A 22,579-nucleotide genomic window follows, 5' to 3' on the forward strand; every position below is an offset into this window, starting at 1 on the left:
TTTTGGTGTGATAACAAGTATGGTATATGTGGTAAATAATCTCTGTTCATCCTTTATGCCAGCAGTCAACCTCATCAGGAGATGGATTCAGGGCTTGCACACATTCCAGGTGTTAAAACATTTTAGCAGACGCACTGTCCAGATTTGATTTTAATTGTTTTTCCTCTGCTGCACAAAAAACAGGGCTGTGTTTTCCCATAGATTCTATGGCATTTATTTGCCCTGGGGTTTTGAAAGTAATCCAGAAGTCGGGCTCCACTAAGATGTGACAAGTAAAGCCTGCTGTAATTGTCATATTTTTGATGAACATAGTAGTCTGAACTTAAAAGCATTATTGGTGCAGTTTGTAAAGATCAGGAAGACAGAGTGATTCTCAAGGGCATGCATGAACAATTAGCTCATTAGTTGTCCCTAAATTTTGAAAAATATGACCCTAGCCTTTACATAAAGCAATGGATCGGACTTAAAATAACTGTAACAGTCCATTTATGGGTAACTATAGGTGACAACTGGTGTCCATAAAATAGGGGAAACCCCCACCACCATCAGTCTTAACTAATGACCTTTTGGGGCCCTGGAACTTTCTGAGAACTGACAGGAAACCCGCACACTTTGACATTAGGACCAGAGAAAAGAAAGAGAAAAATATTACTTTTGTTAATTTAAAAAAGTCTTCTCCTAAATTAGCCCTGGCTCTGTCCCTAAATTGTGACAAATCTGGCCTATGCTTGCACAAAATACACTGGGAAGTTCTGATGCCACGTGAAGCCTAAAAAGTCAAGATTAATTCTGGTCAATACCACCCATTGTTTTCTCCCAAATCAACCATTACTTTGTTCCTAAAATCTGGTCCTAGTTTTCACATGTTATATAAAACAAAAAGCAGGAAAGTTTGCCCAAGAGCAGTAATCTATAGCAACCAATCAGCAGGTAGCATTTACTAGTCACCTGTTTAAAATAAAAAATCTTGGTTGCTATGGGTTACTGCACCCGGCAAAACTTATTGCATTTTATTACATATGAGGGTTGGACTCTGATGACAGAATAAACAAAAAGACCCTACAAACTCATGACACTTTGGTCAAGGTCATCTATTGTCTTCTTTGAAATTAGCCCAAACATGTGCCTAAACTGGTAAAACCATGGCCCTAGTTTTCACTGGACTGCCACTCAAAATAACTAATAGTTTTGGGGTAACTGTGGGTGACCACTGGCATTGTCTAACTTCTCTGTGAAACAGGCAAAACCCCTGCCAGTACTGGTCTTCACCAACGTCCAGGGCCCCAAAAGGGCATTGGTTACTTAGCCCTTAGTTTGTAAAGAATTATGGCCCTTGTTTTCACATAAAACACTGGACCAGAACCCAAAATAACAGTTTATTGATAACTATGGCTGAGAGCTGGTATGGTCTAACTCTTCTGTGAGCTAGGGAATATCCTGTTAGCACCTGTCTTCACCAACATCCTTTTGGAGCTCTGAAATTTTCAGCTGCAGAAATGGCACCAGTTCTAAGTACCTGAGTAAACACTTGCTTTTGGTCAATTTCACCCATTTTCTTCTCCTAATTTAGCCTCTGTTTTGTCCTTATATTGTAAAATACCTAGTACTAGTTTTCACATAAACCACTGGGATCCCCTTACACCACAAAACTTAAAAAGTCTCTTGGTCAATTTTTACCAATTACTTCTCCAAAATTGTCTATTTTCTATTCCTCTGATGTCAGTGTAGAAAAAAAACCCTTCAGACTTATGAATATTTTTTGTAAAGTGTGCCCATTGTTTTCTCTAAAATAAGCCCATAGTTTTACCCTAAAGTTTTTTTTTTTTAAAAAAAAGACCCTAGTCCTAGACCGGAACTCAAAATAACTTTTCATGGGTAACTGTGAGTGCGACCACTTGTGGCAGGGAAAACCCTTCCAGCACTGATATTCACAACGTCCTTTTAGGCCCCTAGAGTTTTCTGCTGAGGAACTGGCAGAGAATTGACACCACTTCAGAGTTAGGGCAAGAGGAAACACTTGTTTTTTGCCATTGTTTTGTCCCTAAATTGTAAAATAGCTAGTCCTTGTTTTCACATGAAACACTGGGATCCTCTTAAGCTGGCCATGAATGCACCAATATAATCATACGAAATGTATTTCTGTACCATTTTTGGACTGTGTGGGCTCAGAATCATTGTCCCAATACTTTTTGTACCATGGCGATCAGTTGTTTAGATGGTCGGACAGGTTAGAACATTTCGGTTGGATGACGATAAAAATCTGTGCATGTATTGTGTAACTGAAGCTACCCTTGGGGGCCTACAGTGCACTATCCTACAATTCCTATCTAAATGTTAGTTTTAGATCAGTGCATTTAAACGTATGATCGATAGCTGAACATTCATTGGAAGAAGACAAAAATCTGAATGTGTATTGCCACCTTTACACCACAGTAAAAAAAAAAAACCCTGAACACTCAAGATTACATCAATTTCACCAATAATCTTCTTTGAAATTCGTTTTTTTTAGTCCCTAAATTGTAAAAAAAAACTGGCCCTTGTTTGTACAAAAAACACTGGGACTCCACAGCCAGAGTAAAAAATAAAAGCCTACAGACTTTTGTTTTTTGTAAATTTTGGTAATTTCACCTGTTTTTTCTAAAATTAGCCCGTAGCTGGTCCATAAATTGTGAAAAATATTAACCTAAATATTAACCTAAACATATTTTCCCTTTACAGAGCAATGGTAAGGCTCCATCTAGAATATGCTGTTCATTTCTGGTCTCCAGTGCTCAAACGGGACATTATTGAATTAGAGAGGGTCCAGAGAAGGGCAACTAAGCTGGTAAAGGGTATGGAAATTTTTAGTTATGAAGAAAGACTGGCCAAGTTGGGTCTGTTTACACTGGAGAAGAGGCGCTTGAGAGGTGACATGATAACTATGTATAAATATATAAGGGGATCATATAATAACCTTTCTAATGCTTTATTTACCAGTAGGTCCTTCTAACGTACACGAGGGCACCCACTCCGTTTAGAAGGGAGGTTCCGTCTAAATTTTTTTACTGTGAGAGCTGTGAAGTTGTGAGATTCCCTCCCCGAATCAGTCGCACTGGCTGATACATTATATAGCTTTAAGAAGGGGCTGGATGGCTTTTAGCAAGTGATGGAATACAGGGTTATGGGATAGCATAGAGAGGCTTCAGGTGGGTATTTTGCCTTCCTCTGGATCAACTAGCAGTTAGGCAGGCTATATATAGGCATTATGGTTGAATGTCTTTTTTCAACCTAACGTACTATGTTACCTAGTAGTGATAAACTAATGGACCGGAACTCAAAATAAGTCTTCTGTGAGGACAGGTTTAACCACAGGTATATAAGCTTTAGGCCTACTAGTATATTTAAGGCCTAGAACTAGCAAGAAGTTGTAGCAAATGTTTACACATTTACACATAAGTTGTTATGATCATTTAATGTAAGTTGTTTACAGATAAGGAATGATTTGCTGAATCATACATCGTCCCCCCCACGTTATCGAAGGACCCTAGATGTCACATGATGTTTTGGAAAGTCCATAATTTCTGTTATCATAAGTGGTCAAGCGTCAGGAGAAGCTTTACGAATGATGGACAGATAACAGAGAGAATATTGAACTCTGATTGGACATGATATGAGGGCAGTGGGGGCTTCTGGAAATCCCCCACTGAAGGGTATAAGGGCTCTGGCACATGGGGAGATTAGTCGCCCGCAACAAATCTCCCTGTTTGTGGGCGACTAATCTCCCCGAAATGCCATCCCACTGGCGAAAATGTAAATCGCCGGTGGGATGGCATATGCGGCGGCGTGATTTCAGTGAAATCGCGGAAGTTTCCTCTGAAAGCGATTTACATTTTTGCCGGTGGGATGGCATTTCGGGGAGATTTGTCACAGGCGACTAATCTCCCTGTGTGCCAGAGCCCTAAAAAGGCATGATAGAATGTAGACAACTTGGAAGTTTCATGTACAACACTGTATTTGCACAGATTCCCCATTGATGTAAATTAAATCTTATCTGATTTCTTTTTGAGCAAAATCTAGGTGGTGTTCTTGCGTTTTTACCCAAATTTGGACCCGACACTTTTTAAAGTGCCTTATGGTCTAACTCTTTTGTGAGTTAAGGCCCCCAGACATGGGCTGATAGAAGCTGCCGATATGGGTCCCTTGGACCGACTCGGCAGCTTATCGGCCCGTGTAGGCGCAGAAACGAGGGGCCTGGCCGACCGATATCTGGCCTGAAATTGGGCAGATATCGATCAGCCAGGTTAGAAAATCCAGTCAGATCGGGGACCGCATCGGCTCGTTGATGTGGTCCCCGAAACGACTGCCCCATGGCCGCAAATGTAATCCGATCGTTTGGCGGATTATTTTTTTTTAAAGCTACTTGCTACCCGATATTGCCCACCCGTAGGTGGGGATATCGGGTGAAGATCCGCCTAGTGTATGGGCCCCTTTAGACCACTTAAGCAATGATTACGCTTTGCCAATTTCAGTCTTTGCCTAAATTAGCCCTTGTTTTATAACCAAACTGCACCAAATCTGGCCCTCACTCGCACAAATATGCTATTCTTTTTGGACATACTGGGAGAACAAGCTCGGCATGTAGTTGCTAAACCATGAAAATATTCCTTTCTTTATTCCCTGGTAGAATATTAAACAGCAATATACAATAATTTTAATTCTGTCTTAATATTGGGAGCAGAGGTTCTTGTGGTGGTGGTGGTGGTGGCATTGTTCTTAACAAGAGGAAAATAATGCGTTTTTCGACTTTTTCCCACAACACAGAGCAGAGCAACAATAACACGCTTCATTCTAACTCGCCACGCCCCCCCCCAAGACGTGTACGTGTAACGTCAGCGCGCTTATATACGTGTCACGTGACGTCACAGTCTCGCTAGATGAGATTTGTGACGTGTGCATTAGCTGTCCGGAAGGAGTCAAGGAGCTAGACGTTAACGGAGCTTGCGGGACTTTTAAACAGCGATTCGGGACTGCGGGCTGTGGTAGGAAAATCGGCTTTGTTTTGGGGAAAGCGGGCCTGTGGCCTGTTGGGAAGCACGGAATGTATTATTATAAGCACTGGGGTTGTGGAATATATACAGACATGTGGATACTTATAAATAGCTATAGGTAATGGCTTATGTGTTATGTGGCTGCATTGCTTACCCTGACACTGAATTGCCCTGACAGGTATATGAACATGTGGCTGAATTGCCCTGACAGGTATATGAACATGTGACTGAATTGCCCTGACAGGTATATGAACATGTGGCTGAATTGCCCTGACAGGTATATGAACATGTGGCTGAATTGCCCTGACAGGTATATGAACATGTGACTGAATTGCCCTGACAGGTATATGAACATGTGGCTGAATTGCCCTGACAGGTATATGAACATGTGACTGAATTGCCCTGACAGGTGTATGAACATGTGACTGAATTGCCCTGACAGGTGTATGAACATGTGACTGAATTGCCCTGACAGGTGTATGAACATGTGACTGAATTGCCCTGACAGGTGTATGAACATGTGACTGAATTGCCCTGACAGGTATATGAACATGTGACTGAATTGCCCTGACAGGTATATGAACATGTGGCTGAATTGCCCTGACAGGTATATGAACATGTGGCTGAATTGCCCTGACAGGTATATGAACATGTGGCTGCATTACCCTGACAGGTATATGAACATGTGGCTGCATTACCCTGACAGGTATATGAACATGTGGCTGCATTACCCTGACAGGTATATGAACATGTGGCTGCATTGCCCTGACAGGTATATGAACATGTGGCTGGATTGCTAACCCTGACACTGAATTTTCTTGACAGGTATATGAACATGTGGCTGCATTTTGGAGGTAACAATCTGCTTTTGCGCTGAGACGTCACCTACCATGAGCTGCCAAGGGGACAATGAGGAGTGCGTGCCTCCAGCGGCCAAGCAGCGGCGTATATTGGAGACCGACGCTAAAGGGAAAGAGAATGGTGCCCGAGATTTGCAGGTGAGCCAAGAGGCTGAGGCTGCTCAGACGCTGTTTGAGATGACAAACTGGAGAGAGGCTGGAGACCAGCGCCAAAATGGTGGGGCAAGCAGTGATCGCCAAGCCTGCGTGATGCAGAACCCTCCAGAAAATGGTGGCGCCGAAGAGCGCAATGCTAGGCTGCAGAGATGCACCCCTGAGAGAGGGGACACTGGGGAAAGCCCACGAGGAACACCACATGGTCCCAAGGGAGGAAGAACAGGGGGAAAGCTCCCCAAATCATCAAAGCTCAGAGATGCAGAGGATGCTGGGGACTCGATAGACCAACAAGAGAGAGTACAGCAGGATCAAGGGGGAGCAGATTTGGAGGAAGAGCCTTCTGTGCTGTCTCCTCTTTCCTCCGACTCAGATCATCATTCATGCAGTGAGGGTGATGAGTGCCTCATTGTTTCTGTTAACACTCACCAGCACACCAGCACTGCGTCTTCCCTGCAAGCTCTGGAGTCCATACAGAAGGAGCTGAGGGCAGTGAATGAGCGAGCTGACAGAGCATTTCTCCAACTCAAGAGACGATATGGGCATTTGCGGAGGCCGCACATCCAGAAACGTAACGACATCATTCGTAAAATCCCTGGCTTTTGGGTCACGGCTGTATCCTGTATATCTCTACTGTGTTGCATTTAGTAGTGAATTACCAAAAGTATCTGAAATTGTTTTTCTGTCCAGAATATATTTACATATGTTAGATATTAAGCAACACATTGTGGCTCTAAGCTAGCTATAATGATCATTAACAGCAGAGGCATGCTACAGTATTGAAGCACCAATTGCCTGTTATAGAGTCTGGCACTATAAAGAACCAGGTGAGTGCACCCTGTGGATAGGAGCAACTTGAACTCATCATCTTGTTGCTGTAACCCCACCACATGTGAGTTTCCTAGGAGAGCTAGGCAGAGCATTGCCTAGCTTTGCTTCATGGTCGTTAACCATCTTAATGTACATGTAATGAACTGATAACTGAGAATGGACCCAACGGAAAATGAAAACTAAATGCTCATGAAACAGGGAGCCAGGAATGTATATGCACCATAGAGCTAATGGGTCGCAGTGAGAAAATAGAGTAAGATAGAGTAAGATGCCCCCAAATGGATGCTTATTTTGCTTTGTTGATAAAAAGGGTCATATATTTGCCCTGGTATATATGTATATAGCATCTATTATCCAGAATGCTTGGGGCCTGGGCTCTCTGGCTTAAGGGATCTTTCTGTAAGTTAAGGGATCGTCCTGTACTTTCATACCAAAAGTCTGCTAAAAGTGATTTAAACATGGAACAAACCCAACAGGATTGTTTTTCCACAATAAGGATTATTATATCTTAACTGGGATCAAGAATAAGGTATTATTATTATTAGTAGTATTATAATATTATTATTATATTTATTATTACAGAGAATTAAAAATTAGAATTATTTGCATAAAATAGCATTTATGAGAGATGGCTTTGTAATTTGGGGGGGGGGGGAGGGTTCTGGATAAAAAAATACACAAACACTTTTACACCTTGTGGAACTGGGTGTTTTTTGTGCTTTACATTTGTGTTTAGAATGAATGCCCTGCCCATTACCCCTAATGCTGAAGCCCTTATCATTACTGACCATATAATAGGCTTGGAAGCTCTATGTTCAGTGATAAGAATTCTGCAGAAGTCAGAAAATGAATACATTGACACAGCCCTAAATTCCATTAAACTGCTAAACAAGTTGGGTTTTAGTGATACAATCCTAAATGCACAAATCCTAAACTGCCAGGTGCTGTTTATTTAGAATAGTGACCCAAATTGCTTTGTTCTGATTGGTCAACCAACCTTTTTTGCACCACAGACCAGTTTCAAGCAAGGCAATTTTCCAAGGACCGGGGTTGTGGTTGGGGGGTTGGCGCAGCCAATGCATAGTATATAATTGAATTATTACATATATGATGTCAATGTAATTATTATTGCACTTTATTTTATTATTATTATTATTATTATTATTATTATTATATTATAAAATATAATACAGCTCATCATAATGCAAACTCAATGGGGGACCTGAGCTTGTTTCCCTGCAACTAGATGCGCCCAGCACCCTTGCTTTTCTTACTCCCACCTAAGGGTTGACATCCTCTGATGCTTAGTATGGAACTTGTTGCAATCAGTAGAAAGCTTCCAGGGCTTCACATTGCTGTTGTTATGGCTGTGTAATACATTGGAGAATTGAGATATCAGGTATTTAGGACCAGAGGTGGCTCAGTTCAGCACAGCCCACGGCCCGGCACTGGTCCCCGGCCCGGTGATTGGGGACCCTTGCCATAGAGGACATTATAGACAGATAGCTGGGGATCTTTTTCCCATAGAAAAGTAAAAAAAAAAAAAAAAAAAAGGCCACCCCTTTAGACTTGAGACCCTGAACTATCATTTGAGACAGCATAGGTGGTTCTTTTTAGTGAGGGCAGTGAGTGCCAGGTGATGTTGTATTGGCAAATTCTATTAAAGGAGAAGGAAAGGTAAAAACTAAGTAAGCTTTATCAGAAAGGTCTATGTAAATACAGCCATAAGCACTCACAGAAACACTGCACTCTTTCAAAAGATACAGGATTTCTTGTATGTTTGTTTTCCTCTGCCAGAGACAAGCAGCTCTCTCCTCTCTCCTGCTCCCCCCTCCCTCAAGAATGCTAAGAACTCCCCCCCCCCTTAGGAATGTGTGATCTGAGCCAATCAGCAAGAAGCTTTCTCATAGTCTTACAAACTGCACATGTACACCGGTCTTGGTGCAGGAGTGAGGCATTATGGGAACTTTCTTTCAGAGCTCAGCGGGTTTTTTTTTTCCTATGAGGCTTCTGATCATCTGAATGGGAGAAATGAAATATGGGGAGACTTAAGGGCACTATTGAGAGGACTGAAGGTATGCCTGCAGCTTGAGATTAACTCTTTATTAGCCTTTCGATCTCCTTTAAAGTGGGTCATCTTCAGGTTAACTTTTAGTATGTGACAAAATGGCATATTAGCAACTTTTCAGTTAGTTTTCATTTTTATAGTTTTTGAATTATTTGCCTTCCTCTTCTGACTCTTTCCAGCTTTCAAATGGGGGTCACTGACCTTGGCAGCCAAATAACTATTACTCTGCGAGGTTACACGTTTATAGTCATTGTTACTTTTTATTGCTTATCTTTCTTTTTAGGCCCTCCTCTCTTCATACTCCTGCCTCTCTTTCAAACCAGCGTCTGTTTGCTAGGTTAAATTGGACCCTAGCAACCAGATAGCAGCTGAAATATCAAACAGGAGATCTGCTGAACAAAAGCTAAAAAAAATTAAAAAAATGTAAATAATAAAAAATGAAAACCAGTTGTATATAGTCTCAGCACTCTCTACATCAGTGATCCCCAACCAGTGGCTCGTAAGCAACATGTTGCTCGCCAACCCCTTGGATGTTGCTCCCAGGGGCCTCAAAGTAGGTGCTTATTTTTGCATTCCTGGCTTGGAGGCACATGTTGATTGCCTAAAACCCAGCATAAAGCCAAACAGGGCCTTCTGTAGGCTGCCAGTCCACATAGGGGCTACCAAATAGCCAATCATAGCTCTTATTTGCCACCCTCATGAACATTTTCCATGCTTGTGTTGCTCTCCAACACTTTTTCCATTTGGATGTGGCTCACGGATATAAAAGGTTGGGGATCCCTGCTCTACATCATTACTAGGAGTTTGTTTAAAGGTGAGAAACCCCTTTTAAGAATGTTTCATGGTTTCTTGAATAAGAATAATATCCAACGTTTTTATAGGTATGTATGTATAATATGCGTGTGTTTGTGTACATGCATGCATGCTCTGGCTGGTCATTTGGAGGGGTTGAACTTTATTTTGTCCAACCAGAATTTACTATGTAATTTTTAAGGCTAAGTACAGCAGAATTGTGATTAGTTTCTATTGGTTACTGCTTCAGACTTTGAGATTTTCCCCAGTGGCCCTAAATATAGGTACAACTCAAGGCAGAACTAAGGGGCTTATGTGTACTGAGTTCATGGGCAGCAGAGAAGATGTTTGCTTCTGTTAAGCTTGCAAATCTCTTTAATGTTTTTCCATTACTGCCTGCACTGGTAAAACTGTATCTATTTGCGTCAGAAACACTACTATAGTTTATATAATTAATCTGCTGTGTAGGCAATTGAAATAGGGCTAAATGGTTAAATAGTGGATAACCGATAAGCTCTGTAGAACACCATTACATTCTACAGAGTTTATCTGCTATGTTACCTTATCCTTTTTGAGACTGAATGGCTGTCCCCACCCCCATGGCTACACAGCACCTTGTTTATATAAACCTATAGAAGAGTTTCTCAAGCAAACACACAACTTTTACCAGTGCAGAGCAAAAGTAAATTGTATTTTAATTACTTTAAAAAACTTCATTTTTGGTGACTTCCTTTAAAAGAAACTACAGCCCCAACTATTTGCCCTGGTGTCCTGATTCTTTTGCTTACTGCTTCCGAAAACACTGGAGCGACCTCTTCATTGATTTACTTAGACCCTTTGAAAGGGGGTTGATGCCTGGTTTGCACTTATTCCTTAACTTGAAGCTACAGTTTCTCAATCATCCCCAGCTTTCTGCTATGATTGATGACCGGGATGAGGACACCTTAAGTTACATGAACAATCTCCAGGTAGGTAGGCTATACATATTATTGTGTAATAGTAAATATACGTTGTGACTGTTTCCTCTCTTTCCATTAGACTGGTTATTGTCATAATCCCACGTGTTCCTAAATATTCTTGTCCTTCCTCTTTTATGCTGTTTCACAAACTAGGTGGAGGATTTCACACACACAAAGGCTAGCTGCAAGATCAAGTTCTACTTCAATCCCAACCCTTACTTTAAAAATGAAGTGATCATCAAAGAATTCCAGTATGGCTCTTCCGGTGAGTGCATTTGAATGAGAGCCAATAAATGTGTAGAATCAGCACTGCCTTTACCTGCTTTCAAACCAGAATTTGCTAAAGATCCCACACAACACAGAAATCGCTAATATACCAATTACCGTAATCTTTTCTTTCGAAAAGTATGAATAAATACCATTTTTATATGCTGAAATCCAGCTGCAAAACAGTTCTTCTCTTTCTGCATCTTTTGAAATCCTGGCAGGGGAGGAGGGACTAAAACATTGATGTTAAAAATTTTACAAATCCTTCACAGCTTCAGACAGCATGCAGGAACTACTAACCCACAATGCATTGCACTGTGATGTTTCTTTCCTTATTGACATCATGTGTGAAGAGAATTGTGGGATTTGGAGGATGCAGGATGAGGACAGTTGACTACTGTTACATTTTATTTAAATCTCAAAGTAATCAGCCAAATCAGGAGGAGAACAGGGCCCCCCTGGCTTAGGTAACGGTTTCAAACCATATTATTGCATTAAAAACATGAAAAGGCTGTATTTTTTTTTAATTGATGTTTAGTGAAAAGTTGCTTGAAATTATGTTTACTTTTCTAAATTGTTAAGCCTCACCCCCTTTCCAAACAAGACTAGAAAGTAGCTGAAATGAGTTGCTTGTGCTGTCTGAAAGCAGGAAGAAAAGTATGTTATTTTCAGTGCTGTTTAGAGTATATATAAGGTATTTTAAAATAAAAGTCTTACTTATGTTTGCTTACATAGTTAAAGGGGACCTGTCACCCTAAGAAATAATTCAAAAGTTTGTTAAGCAAAATAAACTTCACTTACACTATATAAGTAATATAAAACTTATTTTCTTCAGTCCTGGAATTACACAATCACTTCAAATAGGCAGGTGCCATTTTGTGGGCACTGTTATTAAAGCAAGTTTTGTATCACCCCAAAATCTTGTTTATGTGCCAGAATGGGGGACCAGATGCCCAGGCCCATGCACTGGCTACACAATTAGATGGTTAGGAGGGAGGGGGAAAGTAAGAGCTGAATTGAAAGTTAAAGTACTTGTCTGCCCCGCCTCTGTGCCTAGAGGCATAGAGGCGGGGCAGGCAATATATGATTGACAGCTGGTATTTTAAATGCCTTTATAATGGGTTTGGATGTTTTAATATAAAAATTAATTTGGATTTCTTGTTTAATTTGAAAAGAACTTTAATTATACAGCTTTTTATGTCTGGGTGACAGGTCCCCTTTAAAGGATATTTTTCTTGATTATTTAGGCCAGAGAATATGCAATAAGGGTGCATGGCATCAACCATAGCAGTGAGAGCTGCCAAAGGGGAGACAGGACTGTGAGAAAGATATATTAATATTATTATACTTTCCCAGCCCCAATTGTCAGTGTTTTTTTTGTCTTGTCAATCTATATACCCAGAACAGGAAGTGAAGATGACACGAACATAGTTCCTATAATGAGAAACACATGCTGGTTGTGTGTGTATTTTACAGAATGCTTTGGCTAAACTTGTATCACTGTTACATATCCAAGACCATCTATTTTTCTTTGAAAATTTAGGGCGCCTGGTTTCTCGTTCCACTCCAATCCGCTGGTGGCGGGGACAGAATCCTGCATACCGAGGCAAATCTAGTGGCTCTGCACCCAGCTTCTTCAGCTGGTTCTCCGACCATAGCTTCCCTGCAGCAGACCGAATAGCCGCGGTAATCTACTGTTTATTTCCATTCATCAACACAATGTATATATTAAAATATTTTTTTTTCATATGTGGCAGACCTTCTAAAAAGTATTTTTTTATTGCTATAGATGTGCAGAGGTTTGTTTCAGTAGAAGTCGTATACTGGCAATCTGTAGGTTCTGGCAAATGCCAGAGGGGCTGTTGTAAGATGCCATAGACAGTCATTATTTATTGGGCCTGTGAGGGCCTAAGTGTCCTCAATATTACAGGGTCTCTTACGGATCTCAGTCCAGGCTTGGTCAGTAGATCTCATTAAATCAATGGCTGTAATTTATAGATCATCAAAGAAGATTTGTGGCCAAACCCATTGGAATATTACCTCATTGGAGAAGGAGAGAGTGATGACAATGGAGTAGAAGATAGGTGAGTATAAAAGCACGTACTGTATACTTGGCGGCGTATTTATCAAAGCGTGAGATTAGAGCTCATCACAGTAAAATTCCCCCACTCATTCATTTCTATAAGATTGTTAGAGCTGTATTTCTCAATGGGTGAAAGTTTGAGTTCACCATTTTATAAAAATCCAATAACAATGAATAGAGAGTAGGGGAATTTTACTGTGGTGAACCCTAATTTCACATTTTGATAAATATGCCCCTTAAAGTGCCCTGTATTTGTCTGGTTATTCATCACTGCTGGGGTTTTGCAGTGGCTCTGACAATGCGGATGATTGCGTGGTCATTGTTGATGATGACGATGAAGGGGAGGATGGTGAAGATGAATATGAAGAAAACGACGTGCATGAAATCTCTGATAACACAGAGAAGCAAACTGAAGGTACTAATAAAGCAATAAGTACATCATGATAATATATTAGCACTTTATCTCTTTTCAGTTGTGGCTTTAGAGAAGTGATATTCATTTGGGGTGCACCAAATCCATCATTTTTGGTTTGGCCAGATATTAGGTCATTCACAGAACTTATGGCCAAACTGCAGTCAGAACCAGAGAGTTTATTTGCTTTAGTTATGTTAAAGGTAAGGTAATGGTTGCACAAAAATGTTGCTTGCTAAGTATTGTGTTATAGAGCTGCTGTATGGATTTACAAGCACAATCCAAATAGTTTTAGCTCCTTGTCCTAAATATACCCCCACGGGTAGCATATCTCCTCTGCTCTTTTTATCTGTGGCAAAGCTCAAGTACAGTGTACCACCCTAGTGCTGAATTCTTTGGTGAATGCCGAATATTCATTGCATAGCCTCAATTGTAGGGCAAGGAGACTATCGCCTTTGTAAAGTATATATGTTTGGGGAATTGTCTTCTGTTTAACTGGTAGCTATATGTTCAATTTGTGAGTCAATTTGTCCTTTATAATTGTCAGAAAGTTACTTTCAGAAGCTTTGTCAGGTGTCCTGGGCATCTTATAATGAGGAATAATAGCCTATAACTGTGCTTGAAAATCAAAATCAAAATTTTTCTGCATAACCAGAGCCATTTGAAGTGGTTATACACCTTTGCATTAACTTTTAGTATGATGTAATTCTAAGACAATTTTTTTTATTTTAGTTTTTTTTAATTGTTTTTGTTCAGCAACTCTCCATCTTTGAATTACAGCATTTATCTGGTTGCTGGAGTTCAAATTACCTTAGTAACCAGGGAGTGTATTGAAAATAAAGATTATACAAAAAAAATTGATTAATTATATAAATAGGAGTGGACCTGTATAAAAAAAACAAGTAATAAGTAACAGTAACAATAAAATTGTAGCATAGTTTTTTTGACTACTGGGGTCAGTGACCCCCATTTAAAAGCTGGAAAGAGTCAGAAGAAGAAGGAAAATAATGCAAAAACTATAAGAAATTTTGAAGGCCAATAGAACTGGCCATTCTGTAACATGCTAGAAGTTAACTTAAAGGTGAACCACCCCTTTAACATGTAGTACTGAAGGCTGTTATTCAGGGATGTGTGCTACAATCCAATGACTGTGATGCTAGTGTACACATACACACTATTTTATATTGCAGTTAAATAATGCGTTTGTTTGGTACACAAGGCGCTTGAAAGAACATGGCATTCTGGGAACAGGTTACATTCATTTGTCTTAAACACTTCTTATCAAATAACTAGGCATGTTATACGAAATTGGGAAAAACATCTTTGCAGTAGCAGCCAATAGTAAAATCTTTATGGGCTACAGATCCTGAATACATGCCTATAATGTGAACTGGCCTAGCAAAAGCAGAGTGATTCTGTTATGTGTATAGAAAGGGGGTGGGAGCACTTCAAGGCTAAGTAAAAATAAAATCAAAGTACAATGAAAGCATGACTAATCTGGCTGAATTTACTAAAGTGCAAAAGCGTGCCCCCATAGTGATCATTCTGGTAGCACTTGTGCCTCTCTCGCACACTGCACTGAGCGCCAGATATAATATAACATAGTGCTCAGTACAGAGAGTAGCCTAAGGAGATGCAGTAAGGACAGAGCCCCAGTTTGCACTGCACAACCTGATACTCCCTCGACATGCAAGGTAGGGGCAGGTAGGGGGTGGGCAAGGGCACTCCTACATGCTTCCCTCCTGCCTCTCTTATATCCTGATGCAGACTAACAAAGTCAGCACTAGATCTAAAAGCCATGCGCCCATTTGCAGGTGGCAAAATGTAATGCGCAAAGTGCAAAAATTACTTCAATGCAACATTTTTTTACAGTTGGCAAACTGCTCCAAGCTTTGCAAATGAAACCCATGGTATGGTAACTTTGCAGTTTTACGTTCATAAAAAAACTTGTAATGTATGCAGTGCTGGGCCAAATGACGGTAGCAGCCAATACCAGCCCCTATGCCTCTGAGACAAGCAGGGGGCGTTGATGTGACTGGCCCGGGGTGTATTAATGGTTTCAGAAGGGTAGGAACTAGCGGTAGACAGGCAGAAGAGGAATGTGCATAGTGGAGGGGGTGGGTGGGTTCAGTAGTATCCTGCATTAAGGTATTTTTGGGATCCTACCTGTAACCTTTTGCGTAAAATCTTAGTGCTGGCCATCGGAGTCTCTCACAGCAAAACTGTGCCATCCGCACAGGAGTAGATGCCCTAATTACTCATCTGCTCATTAATCAGCTTGTGCTTCTCTAAAAAGATCCCCATTGTGACACACAGGGAACAGGCTGTACGTATTCCTGTAATACTCCTGCGCCATCTTTAGATTCACACTTGGGAAGTTACAGTATATTTGCCTTACATCATGGTCATTATATAATAATAGGCCTGCTCTTTTTTTTATGGGTATCCTTGTCCTGTTCAGAGCAGTTTATAGGATCTTTGTAGGGAGTGACTTGTGTTCTTCCAAATGCATTAGGTCTACAAGGCCAGGTGTTCAGTGCAAGGGAAAAATAGAAATATTATGCTATAACTGCTAAGACTTGTTATTGAAACAAACATCGAAGTGCAATTAAATACATTTATGGGTGCACAGTCCATCCTTTATATGCTTGTTGGGAGCTATACTGATCCCATTAGCAAAGTCATTCTCCCAGCACAGGTCAGGGATCCATACTCTTACTCACGAGTAGATGGCGCTGTTGCAGCTGATCTATATGGTCAATTTGGGCTGAACTTCCATCACATCAGGCACAATTCTGCATAGATTATAATTACATTATATATATATATATATATATATATATAGATTGTAATAACAAATGAAATGTTGCCAAATAGAGAATGTTCTGTTCATACAGACCAATACTTTCATATTGAACTTTTTATATTATCTGTAGTCATCCTAACAACCCAGAAAATGCATTTTTTTTTAAACTATGAAATGATAGTATTTCTTTTTTATTTTTAAGCCATAGCCTTAGCCATTGAGAGATAGATTAATTGTTTTATGACGTGTGTTTGTGTTCAGGCGCTTTTGTTTTGTCTTCTTACTGCCTGTCATTTAAGCCACTGTGTTTTTATTAAGCCATTTGGACCCTAGCAACCTGATACCTGGAACCCTAGCAACCTGATAAAGTGACCTTTTTCATATCATTATCAGTATTGTTCTAAAAAGCTAATTTCAAAGTCAGCTCGCTAAAACTACACACAGTGCTATGTGGTTATAGCTGGGTGTCCCATATTAGGGTCAGACAGTGATTCCTGCAGGAATGGTCAAGTCTAAGGAACACAACAAAACCAGAGCTCTTTACCTTATACTGGCAATACACAAGCCGATAAAAGCTTCAGACTGAGCCAGGCGCTTATTGGTCCGAGTATGGGGTATCTTGGGGAAACTTTGGCACATCAAGCAAGAGCCTTTCCTTACAGGTTTTTCTTGCCCCCCATTATGAGCCCAAGGGACAAAACTGTCAGATCATCCTAAATTGTGCCATTAGCTTGGTGGGTCAAGAGCAGATCTGACTGTGTATGGCAAGCTTTAAGACTATTAGGGCTGGAAGTAGGGGTAATTAGAGTAGACACATGCCTTTGGCATACTAGGGAGGGGGCACAATTCCGATCAGAAAAGTAAATAAGTGACAGCAGCCGGGGGTTTTGGGGAGTGATGGCTGCAGTGAGTAATTGGTGGGAGTGCAGTGGCGAAGGTGCCAGGGAGATTTGCAGGTGTGAGAGGGGTTTAAGGAGTGAAGGTTTTCAGCAAAATGTGTGAGCAACGGGGTAGTGGTGGCGGCAACATTGCTAAAGGGATTTGCAGGTGCGAACCAGCAGGGGGGACGGGATGGGGAAGCTTCAGGCCAAGTAGTATTGTCTTGGCCCGACACTTGTTTAAACACATGTTTAATGGAGTTTTTAGTTGCCCTTTAGCAGGATGGAATAAAAATATCTTTGTTTTTCAGGGACAGATGGTGAGGAAGAAGAAGAAGAAGAGGATGAGGAGGAGGATGATGATGAAGAGGTGGTGGAAGAGGAGTCTGTGCATGAGGAAACAGTGGATTCAACCATAGAAGTCCCTGAGTCAGGAAATATTGTGTTGGATCCTGATGATTCGGGGCAATCCTCTGGAGCGGAAGAGGACTCTGAAGAGGATGAAGATGGGTAGCTGAGATTAGCAAATGCAGGGAAGCTGCTCTGCCCCAACTTCATAGGAAGCAAGGTGCAAATCAGGTGTGCAGGAAACACAGTGAGTGCTTCAGCCAGATAGGAATATAGCAAGGCTTCTCCCCGGGCATGGCGCACTCCTCAATATACCAACCTCTCAGTCAGCCCATGTAATACAAAGGCTTTCCTACATCATTGGGAGAGAGACAGCCTGCCATTCTCTTCCAACCCACATAGAATTGCACTGGTGACTCTGGGCCCATAACAGGGCAGCCTTTACAACTGGCTTCTTTCAGGTCGTGCTCTTAATTTAATCCTTTTTTTTTTAATATATATATATATAATATATATATATATATATATATATATATAATCTCCTGAAACAAATGTTATTGAGAAATTTTATTTTTTTCTGTAAGCAATACGCAAGCAAGGTTTAAATAGAAGTATATGCATATATAAATATATCCCATGCAGTTTATTAATATATATATAAATTTATATATATATATATATATATATATATATATATATATATATATATATATGGGCCATTTTAATTTTTACCCTTTTTTTTTGCCTGAGGGCCCTACACGGCAATTCCATACAGGTCCCTCAAGCAAAAAAAATAATAATAATAATAATTTTTTTATTCTACGCCAGGGGCCATTTTCTTATTACAAAGTCCTAAAAGACTTGCTTTCTAGGATTTTATTGATTTGTATATTAAAGCAGCCCAGTCTTGGTATCAGTTCTGGTTATCACTTGTGCATTTTCTATCTCCCCATCTATGCAGTTGGGCTGCAGGCTTAGACTCTATTTGTTCTTAAATCACTGTACGTAAAGGAAATTTATACCTTATATTTCAGGGGGGGGTATTCTCCTTTAAGGAGTTGTTCACCTTTGAGTTAACTTTTAATATCATGTAAAGAGTGCTAATCTGAGACAATTTCCAATTGGTCTACAATTTTTATTATGTTTTTTTTTTTTATTCACTTTTTTTGCAACAGCTTGGCATTTTAGCCGCTATGTGGTTGCTAGGGTCTTGTTTATCTTAGCAACCAGGAAATGGTTAAAATGAGAGACAGGTATATCAAAAGGAGAGAGGGCCTGAAAAGAAATAAGAAATAAAAAGTAACGGTAAAATTGTAGCCTCAGAGAGCAATCGTTCAGTGACCCCCATTTAAAGGAGTCAGAAGAAGGCAGATAATTCAAAAACTATAAAAAAAAAAAAAAAATAAGGATTGATTGAAAAGTTGCTATGAATTGGTAATTCTGTAACATACTAAAAGTTAACCTAAAGGTGAACCACCCCTTTAAGCAGATCATAACGTATGGGGGCATAGCTATTGTTTCATACCTCATAATGGTCCTCTTTAGCACTGGGTTTGGGTGGATCAGAGACGTGGCCTAGAATATTAGGCTTTTCAATTCCAGGTCTTTCTGTCTATACTGCTTGCTTTGCTTTCATATGCCAACTGCAAAAACACCGTCACCCTGCTCTCCATGATGAAAATCCTTGGCCGATGTAAACAATATGGCAGCTCTTTCCCTGCCAATCAGATATGCTAATAAGGACATAATGCCACACCCTTTCATTTCTGTTTGATAAAGGGAAGCTAGTTTCTTTTTGTAAATAAGGTATGTCTTTCCTTGTTAAGCCTAGCCTTGGTCCGGACCCTAAGCAAGAGGACCATGCCAGGCAAACCTCAATGTCCCTGCTCACCTCATTAACACATGTCAAGCCATCGTTTTTTTTTTTTCCATGAACACAATGGTATGTACACTGACTTACTGTGTTTGTGTGTATGTGTGTGCGTGTATTTATAGGAAGAGACGCGGGGTCTAAAGAGATTACGTAGCTGCCTCCTGCTAGACTGTGTTGCTCTATGTGCATAGCCAGCACTGTATAAGGTTCAGTTCATTCCAGTTCAGCATCACTGGTTTGTTATAACCAATGTCATTCTTTGTCGCCTTCGCAAATGTTAGTCATTTGCTGACGGGGTGAAAGAAAAAAAGAAAAACAAATTGAATATGAGCACAGCGCCCCTTGCTGGCAGATATGTGGAACCATAGGTGCCATTTACTTGGCAGTATTTGCTCCACACACAGCAATGTGATCTCTGTTCTTTCATATATATATAGCACTTGCCTGTCCAACCACCTATTCCCAGCTGCGGTATAGAGTAGCTGCATTTGCACATAGTGCTATCTGGTAAGGTTGAAGGCATTTGTATTTTGATGGAATCTTTTTGGAAAATTTTTATTGACCTCAAAGCAAATTAGTTGTTGGGGGGGGGGGGGGAGGCAGAATCCAATTGGGTTTAATATTGACTGGCAAATATCACTTTGATTTTAACGTCTCTTGTAGGGTTAAGCTGTCGCTGAAGTGCAAATCTGAATGGGTGGTTGTTTTGTGTGAAAGGGGGAGGGGGGGTTAGTAGGTTAATGTTTAGTTTTCTGCTGCTTGGCAGTATAATGCTCAGGATTTTAGTGCACTGAATACTCGTAGCCATAGGAGAATTTCATTCGGTACCTAAATGTTGCTGATTTTGCTTTTTTTTATTTTTCCTCTCCTTTTTCCCGGGTATATGAACCGGATTTATTATTAGTCAGGAATCGTAGAATTTTTGTGAAAGGTTGCAGTAGGCGCAGGGAGATTTGCCCTTCAGCTGTCCTGCTGGGAGCTGTAGCTGGAGGGCTGCACATCCCTGCATTAGCACTCCCGTTGCCAGAACAATACACATAGGCTCCTGAAGGCAGCATGGGAGATTTAGTCGACATGTCATGTGATCAGTATCTGCACTTATGTTTTCCTTCAATCCCGCTCCCGTGTTCTCATCCCACTCTCTTCGCCGTGCCGTTGTAAACAAGTTCACTGTTCTTCTTTAAAACAATGTTTTCTTCCAGGAAAGAAGTTGTTACTTTTTAATAAAAGCTTTAGCCTTGGTCATCTGTGTTTGCCCTTCACTCCTCATTTTCAGGCAGAAGAATGGAATATGCAGAGTAAGTGCACAATACAAGCTTTCACATTGCTCACAAAGGTAAAATCCCTACTATTTTCCTTTCCTTAAGTGATATTGACCCTTGCTGTAGCCTTGCCTAAGCAGCCATTGCTGGCTGACCACAACCTGCCATATGATCACCATTGGCCATTTCACTGTGTTGTTTCTTTACAAGAAGGTTGCGCTGTGGTAAACCTTTTTTTTTTTTTAATTCTCTAAAATGACTCAAATAACATACCTTTCTACCTGTGTCCAGATTTATTTTGTTTCTCTATTACAACCAGCTGAATTGTATCTCTTTTGCTGCGCCACCTTTTGCATTCTGAGCACGCCTTCTCTCTGACCTCAAAGAGGTGCCTACCGGGCATGCCTGATTGATTTTAATTGGGGCAGAGGCAATGAGTATGACCAGTAGGCACCTCTTTGCGGTCTTCATAGTCGGAGAGAGGAGTGCTCAGAAAGCAAAAGAGGGCAGAACTTCACGCTAAACAAGGAAGTCAGTAAATTAGCTGCAATTCAGCTGCTTATTATGGAGAAATTGAATAACTCTGCATGTAGGGAGAAAGGTATCGAGATCAGGCCATTTCTAATCATGGGGGTCATTTGCAGGCAGTGAGATACATTCCTTTCTTTATGAACCAATATTGGGACATGCAAGGAAAGCCTATGGTAATAAGCTCCCATTTTGCGGTGCGCAAAAGTGACAAGGGTAACAAATGACTTCTGATGCATTCTGTGAAAATACTCCAGCTGCGAGCAATTATAAGGCTGTAGCAGTATATGTGCATATTTATAGTACTATTGCAAATGTGGGAACAGCAGTGCAAGTGAATAAAAGAAAACTAAATATAGAGTTACATCAAAGCTGAGTGTTAGCAGGCACAGCCCTGCAGAGCTTCCAATCTAAATTTATGGCCTTTGTTGTGTTCTGCCCTTGGCCTTCACTATAGGCATGCAACTGGGCATGACAGTCAAATACACTGAAAAGAAACTAAAGTGCCATCATTTTGGAACACCATTGCTTTACACAGTGGCTTTGAACATACCAACCATATTAATTGTTCAGAATTCTGGGCGTATGTTATACCCAGGGATTAGCATTGCACCACATCAAGCAGCATATATCTCATATGCGACATAGTTAGCTGTTCCTTAAAACATTCTTATTTAGGCCATGTGCACATCTGCTTTTCCAGCCTACTGTTCTGATTGGCTGGCAGTACAGTCCTTAGGCTGGTCACATCATCTGCTCCATCTTTGGTCCAGTCCAACCAGCTAAACCTTGAGTTGAATCCCCCCTATTCATCTCTATGGAGCGGTGAAGAATTGACAGTTCTGACTTTGATTTGCTTTTTAACAGACACCTGAAACTTAAAAGCAAAAACTATATCCTTTTTGCATATTGAGGTTATTAGGTTCTTTTGCCCATGAACGAAAAGTCATGGGAGGGTTTAGTGTACTTGTTCTTCACAATTTCTCTTCATGTTTGAATTTTACAAGTGACAGGAAGCTGCCATATTGCTTGCCTTACTTGAGACATTCTCTACAGACACAAGCTCAGCAGCACCCCTGGTGGTTATAACTTGATAGTACTCCTGTGTGTGCTTAAAAGCAGCAAGCGCAGACGCAATTTCATAGTAGATAAACCCTGCTTATAAATAAGATCTATTTTCCCTTTATCACTCCCGCGACAAATGCTGCCACAAATTGCATAGTTGTGTAACGAGAGCCTTCTTTTCAATGTCATTTCTCCTCTTACAAAGGCTGCAAGTAGTGTGGCAATCACTTCAGTGTCATTAACTTGTCATTGGAGGATGGCTTTGCCTCTGAGATTTGTCTTTGCCCCATTCATCTCTGTCAGCGTCACATGCAGCAGAAACACTCCGTGCTGTTAGGCATGGCTTTCCCATAGCCACTGTAGGGTA

General features: G+C 40.7%; 1 protein-coding gene across 1 annotated transcript; it reads left to right on the top strand.

The window, feature by feature from the left end:
- Positions 1-4,974: 4,974 nt before the first annotated feature.
- tspyl2 (TSPY-like 2) lies at positions 4,975-18,871 on the top strand. The gene is given in 8 exon segments (NM_001016811.1): positions 4,975-5,018; positions 5,853-6,655; positions 10,622-10,699; positions 10,844-10,955; positions 12,501-12,643; positions 12,956-13,041; positions 13,328-13,455; positions 17,448-18,871. Coding segments are annotated over 7 exon segments (1,488 nt in total). The 5' UTR covers positions 4,975-5,018; positions 5,853-5,917; the 3' UTR covers positions 17,651-18,871.
- The last annotated feature ends 3,708 nt before the right edge of the window (positions 18,872-22,579 follow it).

This window comes from Xenopus tropicalis, chromosome 8, assembly GCF_000004195.4.
Source record: "Xenopus tropicalis strain Nigerian chromosome 8, UCB_Xtro_10.0, whole genome shotgun sequence".
Classification (NCBI taxonomy): Eukaryota; Metazoa; Chordata; class Amphibia; order Anura; family Pipidae; genus Xenopus; species Xenopus tropicalis.